At 32.5% G+C, this 9484-nt stretch overlaps 1 protein-coding gene and 1 long non-coding RNA gene across 2 annotated transcripts in view; both read left to right on the top strand.

Moving 5' to 3' along the window:
* The window catches only part of LOC106792354, a 22920-nt gene extending 17427 nt beyond the window's left edge, over positions 1-5493 (top strand). The window contains exons 7-11 of the mRNA XM_014758739.1: positions 271-426; positions 828-980; positions 3319-3583; positions 3686-4081; positions 4810-5493. Coding sequence (XP_014614225.1) covers positions 271-426; positions 828-980; positions 3319-3583; positions 3686-4081; positions 4810-5250 — 1411 coding nt within the window. The 3' untranslated portion in view covers positions 5251-5493. The remainder of the gene's footprint in view (positions 1-270; positions 427-827; positions 981-3318; positions 3584-3685; positions 4082-4809) is intronic.
* Positions 5494-6133: 640 nt separating this feature from the next.
* Positions 6134-9484, top strand: part of LOC106792361 — a 19344-nt gene continuing 15993 nt past the window's right edge. The window contains exons 1-2 of the long non-coding RNA XR_001382281.1: positions 6134-6267; positions 7523-7593. This is a non-coding gene — a long non-coding RNA (uncharacterized LOC106792361). The remainder of the gene's footprint in view (positions 6268-7522; positions 7594-9484) is intronic.

Here is a 9484-nt window from a genome sequence, read left to right as displayed (position 1 = left end):
CTTCATTCAACTTAGCCTGTCATATATGACCAACTGTGTTAGTCAAAGTGTATAATAATATTTAATATACATTTTCAATAGAATATTTATTTACTTGAAAAGTTGAATGAACGAATGAACGAAAAATAGAAAAGGTGTCTCAAGTTTCTAGTGAAACAAAAGTAAAAAATATAATACCAAGTAAAAAAAGTTCGTACCGTAGAAGATTGAAATACGTTTCCCCCCTTCCCTTCCTCCTCTACCCCTCTTCACGGCTCATGATTATTTCAGTAACATCGACGTTCGCATACAACAAGCAGAATTGGAGTATAGACTGGGTCGAGAAGAATTGGAGCTTTTGACATTACGCGAAGAGAGCAGGGCACTTCAAACGGCATTGGAATTGGCAGAAACCCAAGAGAAACGGAAAAATGATACCATATACAGGTTGGTTCGATTCTTTTCTATCATTTTTTACCTTTAACTTATTTCCATATAATTTATATGTAACTATTTATTATTTACTTTTATCTCGTGGTGCTATTGTGACAATCAAGAATTTAAATCTAATTTATTTCCAATTTTTATTTTTACACACTATGAATATTTTATGAACTAACGCATTGCAGTATGTTTGAAACAAATTCTCTGACTCAACAACATTTTATTTGATTTTATTTTATTCCATATTGTTTCATATTGTATTCAACAACATTTTATTTTATTTTATTCCATATTGTTTCATATTGTTATTTTGCCAATGATTTGAATTTAGATTAAGGTTTACGTACCATTACGAATGTGTATTAGTCACGGTTGTTATAAAAATAGATAAATCTTACGTTTAGTTGCATTTCCGGGTCAACGCAAGTCACCGTGCATGCCGTCGAAATTAGTGCAGATCCAAAGAGTCCTCGTTTCGGTGCTGGACCAAGAGACGAGATGCCTGGGCTTTACGTTGATTGGGCTGTCGAAGATTCTGGTCTTTGCAAAGGTGACAGGTATGAATTTTTAATCGATTATAATATATATATTATATTAATATTCTTAAATAATTAACAATAAGTTTTGTTTTTTTTTAAATACAATGAGTAGCGGTATTAACGGTACATTTCTCAATTACTATAATTAGGTATGCAAGACTTAGAAAAATCCACGAATGAGGCATAATCTTCTTGAAATATTAATCGTTAGACTTGGATACGAAGGACTTCCTTCAAAATCAACTTACAATTAATCCAAGAACATTGTAGCCGTTATAAAATGCATTGTTTTGTGTATATACGAAGAAGAAAGGTGTGAAGGAAGAATGATTTGCATCTATGAGAAAATATATACGATGATCTATAAATCATTGTTATATACTTTCCAATTTTTCATTCGAGTTATGCATTCATAGGAACAAACTATGTGCTGTTACATATTTTATCTTCTTGGTATAATAACGATAATATATTATGCATGTAATAAGTATACTTGCTTGGCACAATTTACGTTTAATCATTTTTCAATGAAACAAGATGATAAAGTAGTTAATGATAGTCTTTTCAGATAGTTTTTATGTTTTATATTATAAGTAATCATATGCGTTAGGTGATCGCAAGAAAAGTAATCATTTAAAGTAAGAAATAAATTGAAATTTCAAATAAGCATGGACGATACTGATACATATTCGATATCRCGTTATTTTAATAAGAGAAACTAACGATTTCTTCTCGCAAACTAATTTAGTATTATAAATAAAATGATRTATTATCCTTTTATTATTCTCGTGTTATTTATTAACGCGAACGAACGTTTATTGCAAACACATATTAACTATTATTTTTGACGTAGTATCGGAGACGGCGTTGGAAACAAGACTTTGCAAAATTTCGACAAACTTTTTTCGTATCGCGGYTCGTACGTGCTTATGGTTGTTCGCAAGCATGGTGTCAAATGGTCATTCGTTAAACGGGAACGATGTTTCGTATCGATTGCRTTCGCGTTAGAAAATGTTGTATCGCAGTGGTAAGTAGAAACGAGAAAAATGCTTGTTCAATATGCTGCGCGTCTCGATAAACGCGGATACTTTTCTTCGCCTAGATAAATTCCAATAACTATTTTCAAAGGTAGCTCTCGATTCGAAAAAATATATCGCACTTTGAGTTAAGGATTTGATTCTCAACTGGTCATTTGGTTCACGGACATCGGAGATGTGCACGTATCAAACTGATMAACGATTTGAYCACCCCTGGGCTTTAGGTATACACGGTGCTCGTACATACTGCGAAAGTATAATAAATTTAGGACAATATGATTTAGGTTTTGCTTCGGGTGGCCTCGATTCGGAATTTCGTCGATGGCTCGGCGTTACGCGGCAAGCATTATATTCTCTTCCGTTTGTTTCGTTGGAAAATTCCTCTTTCAATTCGTGTTCGAAAGAATAAAACGTTTGATTGAAATACGCGATACGCTTTGCACACTATAAGCAAAAGATCCCACGTGATAAACATTATCCGTTTAGTTTTACGGTTGACTGAAAAATCTCTTGATTCGATTACGCGTATGTGATTATATTTTAAACAATAGAATATTACCGTAAATCCGTGAAACGTTAGATTAATAAATTCATTATACAATTGGCCAGCATATGTGTAATAGATTAACGTGACTCACGTGTTGGAATCACGGTGACCGCTTAAAGAGGAGCATACGTTCTTAAAGAGGTTGCAATGTGCTATAGCTACGTGTTTTAGCCCGTTTTATGGATATCGTGGTTAAACAATAGCACGATCTTTGTACTAGGTTCCCAACGACGAGTCGTAAAGTACAGCGAAATCACCGGAAGTCCGCATGGTGCCCCCGCTAATTGTACCTCCGTCTTTTACACGACCCTGTCCCTTTTTTTTCCTACCTCTCTCTCTATCTTACTCTCTTCGTTCCTTTTTTTTTTCTTTCCTTTTATTTCTGACTCTATTCACCTGCTCCCCCTTTTTCTCTTGTCAGAATTTACTTCACCGATTCTCTCGACTTATTTTTTTTTTAAATCCAACTCTGGTCGTGCTCGTTCACCGAGAAAATACACGTTGAAAAATCAACATCGTTTAAAAGAAATTTTATAGCGTCAAGCTGTATGATTTTAATACATCGATAAGCATGATCATATCTTTTAAACGCATATTTTTAATATAATTAAATGTAGACAAACATGATTTGCAAATGATTAATGCAATTAGATAAGCTTATATTATAAAAACATTTTGTTATCGATACTTTACCGCTAAGAAACATTAAATCCTTGAGAGTATATTACGGTTATACTAATGAGATCGTTTCAACTATGATACTTCGTTGTAGGATACTCGAGGTGAACGGGAAACTTGTTGTAGGAGCCAGTAAAAACGATTTGACGAGACTGTTAGCTGTTGCACCGGACGCGGCACAGATCGTAGTATTACGAAAAGGCGAATCACTTGCTGCATTACGTACACTTAGATCCGATAATTTAAGACTAACACACAGAATTGGATATCTCGAGGAACAAGTCAGAGATCTATTGGCACCAACCAGAACCGAATTAACTTCAAAGGATTTGTCATTGGCTCCTCAAGAACACGTTCAGGTATATTTCATCTTTTTTAGAAAAAAAGATCACAGAAACATTAACACATTTATATTATTATTAAGAATTATTATTTCGTTATATTGTATCATATTTTTCTAGGTTTTTCAAAAGGGTCCTCAGGTGACCGCCCTAGTCGCTAATTTAACCAATCCCAAGGTTAGAAATCCAACAGATTTGAGACAAAGTTTACCAACCATGCGAAGCAGACAAAGTGATCACGGTAAATCATCACATTTTGCTACTACGAGAAGTCCCAAAGAAAATGATTTCTTTTCCGACGGGGTTTCTTACGGTGGTCATCAGAAGCCGAGAAATCGGCAAAAACATCAAGCTTTTCCATTAGCCAGGTCCACGGTTAGTCTCGATTGCAAACAAACGCAATCTCAGTTGCAACGTAGAAGATTGCCGACTACTATGGAATCGGGAATGGAAAGTAGGAAAAGTCAACAATTGCAGACGTTGGAATTTGATTCCGAACCTACTTATTATCGTCAGGTATTATTAACTTGTTATTTTTTTATTTAAATGTAATGCTATTAGGATGTGGCAAAAAAGTTCGTGCGTTTGCATACTGTAAATTTTATTTATTGTTGAAATTCTTTTTGTAAATATCTTTATATATTCTTTTTTTTTATATCTACTACTTTGATTATTTATTATTTGTCAATTTTTGAAGTTATACTTCTTATGGCGCGTTTGGGAAACAATTATAGGAATGAATTTTTACGATGCACTCGTACAGCGACACGAAATTAACAGGATGAAGTTAGTTGGTATTCAAGATGCGCGCGCACAACGACACGAAATTAAGAGCATGAAGTTAGTCGATGAATCTACCTTAAATTTAGTGTGGATTGATATCTGTATTGAAGATATTTATTCTACTATTTCTATATGTTACTGGCAAAGTACGAAATACCGACATCATTGATAATGCTTCGCGTTTTTAGGCAATGTAGAAAATAAAAGAATTATTACGTACTTTATTATAATTTTTAAAATGTAATTATTTGTTATTTTGTTTTATTATACACCCAAAGAAGTATAACTTCTAATGTGTTTACATAAGTACACACACCCGTGGTTTTTTTTGTTTTTTTGTAAAAAAATTTACTTTGGAAATATTAAACAAAAAAAAAAGAAAAGTCGCACGAACTTTTATATTTCAGCCGTAATATTTTGAAGATATATTAAAATAAATTGGAACACGAATACTCGTTTAGGATTCCCAATCGCGAGTATCGGAAAATTCGGAAATTCTTAGCACGTACAGTTCGCAAGAAACTAAAATCCGGCCGGCACCACCTAAAAAACCATTGAGACTTTCCCTTCATCGTGCGGCTAGTCTTCAGTCCGTTGAAAGTGCACCGCCTGCGGCAGCAACAACGACGACCCTTCACGAGGGCTCTCGTAAGTCGTCGAAGAGGAACCATCGTGGTGAACCCTACTCCTCTTTGGAAAAGGGCTCGACGATCGAAGGAAACCAAGATGCAAACCACAGAATACAGGAAATGTTGCAACACGATCTTTCTCAGCAACCGCCACCACCACCACTAACACCAAGGACACCTTCCAGAGCGGAATCTTGCCAGAATGCTTTGCGGTGGCCTTCGCCGAAACCGAGATCGCATTTGGCTTCTGTTTCCACGGAAAAGTGGTGTTGAATGTGAATTCAACTAATTTCGAATGAACGCAACTAGTCTCGAAACAAACTGCTAAATATTCGAGATGAATTTTTTTATATGTGGCTTCACACGCCTTCACATATTATATTTCGCTTAAGATTTCTAAACAAAAAGTAGAATATATAAATTCATCGATTGTTGTATAGAATCATGTGACGAATAGTGATATTTTTTTAATATGTGCACGAATAATAATACAAGAATTTAATTTATAGAATATAATTACATGAATAATTTGAAAATTTCAAATTGTTTATTGGAACAACAGAAATCTTTGTTAAGTTCCTTTTTATTCGTATCCCATGTTAATTATTTAATATAACAAATTTACCAAAAAGTAACATAATCCAAAATATAGAAAGGTTTTTAGGAAAAACGTTTCAGGTATAGTATAATAATCATTTTATAATATAAAACATATCACAATCATTCAACTCTTTGTACAGATTATTATTCGTATAACAGATATTTATATCTTAGAAAATCATTCCAAATGTTCCTATATAAAATATGAATGCTCAAAGAAAGAAGATAAAGAAGAAGAAGAAGAAGAGCAATTCTAAATTACATGAAAGAACAATCTTCAGTAAATATATATATATATATATACAGGTATAAACGTAACGAGCTTAAGCAGGTGGCTCCGTACGGTGAGTTTTCCGAATACTTCATCGTTATATGTACTTTTAGCTATATATATACATGCATATATGCATATACATAGATCCAGAAGATTGTATATTCGCCTAACTCCCCCTCTCAGAAGAAAATGATTTCTACCATCACCACCACCATCAACATCAGTATATAGAAGATTGTATTCGCTTAACTTCTCCACCCCTGTCAACAGAAAATCGTCAGTACTACCAGCACCAGTTCAAATAGTAGTACCATCACCATACCACCAACCACCATTACCAGCACCAGTACCAGTATCAGCATAAATATTAGGACTACCAATACCTACTAGCATCAGCACCAATATCAGCATAAATAGTAGTATTATCAATACCAGCATAAATAGTAATACTACCAAACCTACTAGCATCAGCACCAATACCAGCATAAATATTAGTACACCATCAATACCTACTACCATAACATCAGCACCAATACTAGTATAAATAGTAGTACACCAGCAATACCTACTAGCATAAATAGTAATACTACCAAACCTACTAGCATCAGCACCAATACCAGCATAAATAATAGTACACCATCAATACCTACTACTATAACATCAGTACCAATACTAGCATAAACGGTAGTATTACCAACACCAACCACCACACTAGCATCAGTACCAATACCAGCATAAATAGTAATACTACCACCACCACCACTACTACCAGGATCAGCAGCAGCAGATAGAACACTGCTGGTACCCCACCTAGCAGCAGCAGCAGCACCAGTAACAAGAGGAGGAAGGGTGGTTATGCCAGGCAGAATCTTCATCCCTCTGCCGTGTTCTACCCCTTCTCTTTCTCTTTTTAGTTGTCGACTCGCCCCTCTACTACACACGTACGGCAACCCCGGCGTTCAGTGCTGGCGCTTCCTTCGTACAAGCCGTGTTGCGAATTTTCGGATCACCAGCTTCTTCTGTCCGTCAATCATTTTCTCTCTCTCTCTCTCTCTCTCTCTTTATTTCTATTTTTCTCTTTCAATCTCTCTTTTATTCTATTTTTCGGATTTGGTGTCAGTGGTGCGTGTGAGTGTGTGTACTTTTTTTCCCGAGTGAAATATTCTATTATTATTATTATTATTTTTTCTTTTTTTACATTGAAATATTTGGCCAGTCTTCTTTTTTCTTTTGTCTTTCTCTTTCATTTCTCTTTTCTTTCCTTTTGTCAGCAAAAGAGAAGAAAAGAAAAAAAAAAAAGTAAAGCAACGGTTCACGTCGAACCAATGATTCATCGGTTCTCCTTTCTCTCTTGTTTTTTTTTCTTTTCTTTTCTATTCCCTTTGTAATCCTTTCAACATTAACGAGCACTGTCTCTCTCTCTTTCTCTCTCCTCTCATCTTCCCCGTTCTTCTACACGATCTTGAAGCTTTCTACTTGCATCTGTAGGAATTGTTAACGACGAGGTCACTACTACTCTTTTTTTTTTCTTTCTTTTTGATATAACCGTCCTCTTTTACAATTTTAACACAAATTTCTTTCACTTTTCTTTGATTTTCTTTTGATCTAATATAAAATTTTGTTTCTTCCTCCAATGAGATTGATTCTCCGATGTTCCGTCGTATATTGTAGAAATAAAAAGCAACATTTGCGAGATAGAATCATCAGGAATATCATGCTCAACATCTTGAAAATAACGAAAGGTAAGGATTTTTTATTTCATTTCATTTGTTTCTTCCTTTTTTGACTACAAATTGCAGGAAAAAGCAATTGAATTATTATTGTTGTTTGTTTGTTTGTTAGATTCATTTGTATTTTAATATATTATGCTAAGAAAGAAAGCAACACGTTACTTCTAACATTTTTTTCTCTGATTTTTGTCTTCTAATATAGTACCTTTCGTGCCCTTCAAAATAACCCCAACAATTTTTCTTACTTCAGGGATGAGAAAGTTTCGTCAAGTTGTTCTCCTACGAGTTCTTTATAAGTTTCGTTTATTTTATTTTACCTCCTCCCTTTCTCAATTTTTCTTCTTCGTCCTATATTTTTTTTTTTCTTTTTTTTCCCCAACGAAAAAATAGTATTGCGAGTTTCGACGAGAAGTTTTTATTCTCATAAAAAGATAAATGTAACTTAACGCGTATTTTTATTACGTTTTCTTATATAAATTCGTTCAATTTTTAAATAATACACGCGAGAATAATTGCAACTTTTTTTTTAAAAAATCCAAATTACTCGTTCTTCTTTGTTTTTGTTTTAGTTTTATTTGTATAAATTTTGGATTGGTAGGAAAATTCGCGTTAAATTGATATCATCCAAATAGTTGAACACAATTCTCGTTTTCTTTTCGGTTAAACTCGTATTTCGGAGTTAGAATACGATTTTCCATCCAATATACAAGATACACATGACTCTTATCTATCGTTTAGGTTCTTTTTTACGATATCGTAACATCCTAATGTGATTTTTATAGATGTCGTAGTAAACTGTAAAATGATTTAAAAGAAGCTTCATAATAAATATAAACCCCAAAACAGTTAGTTAAATAAAAGTAATATTGTATAATAGATTTGTTATTTGTATTTGGATATTTTTGTTATACCATTTTCAATAGAATAAAATGCTAAGTTATGTAATTTAATGAATTTATATAACTGTCTATAGTTATATAAAAAATATAATCTAATTATATAAATTGATCAGAAAAAAACATATAATGAATAGTTTAAACGAATCGAAAATTATACGTAAACATATTTGAATAGAGTAAAGTAAAATCGTAAATCGAATGCAAAGATAGATTCTTTATAAAATGTAATAACTTCTTCTATTTTTTTTTTGTGGTACTTTTAAAGGAAATCATGAAATCGTTGTATATTTTTTTACCATTCAACGAATTCGTATTTGAACTTTTTAGAATAAACTTTTCATCGAATCTCGAAGAATTTCTTTTCTGCTTTTCTACGATCCATTTACTTTTCCTATAATATATATATATATATTTGAGTATATATATGTATGGTTTATGTATGTATGTATATATAAAGTTTCTGTACATAGTATTAATGAAAAAAGAAAGATAGAAAAGCATGTAATTTCTTCTAAGTCGTTTATTTGTTTTTATTTTCCATCAAATACATGCATTAATATTTATATATATAATATTTTGTGGTGTGTAAAAGTAACATTTTGAAATAGGATTAATTAAGAAAACATGATTTGTTTGAAAAAAGAATATTACTGCAATGTGTGGTCAAATTAATGGTAAAGTATGTTTAATGCATAAAAATACGAATAGAAACAACAAACTATGAGATTTAAAAATGAAATGATACTAAGAATAATAACAGAAATAATATGACTCATATAATATAATTTGGTTGAAAAAAAATTACTGCAATGGTCAAATTAATAACTAAAAAATGTTTAATGCATAAAAATACGAATAAAAACAACAAACAATGAGGTTTAAAAATGAAATGATACCAAGAATAATAACAGAAATAATATGACTCATATAGCATAGTTTGTATAAAAAAAAATTACTGTAATGGTCAAATTAATGACCAAACAATGTTTAATGCATGAAGATAC

Source organism: Polistes canadensis, unplaced genomic scaffold (assembly GCF_001313835.1).
Source record: "Polistes canadensis isolate GaletaPanama2010 unplaced genomic scaffold, ASM131383v1 scaffold_411, whole genome shotgun sequence".
Classification (NCBI taxonomy): domain Eukaryota; kingdom Metazoa; phylum Arthropoda; class Insecta; order Hymenoptera; family Vespidae; genus Polistes; species Polistes canadensis.
Note: the sequence above shows the minus strand (reverse complement) of the source record. Positions and strands in the feature narration are given on the sequence as shown.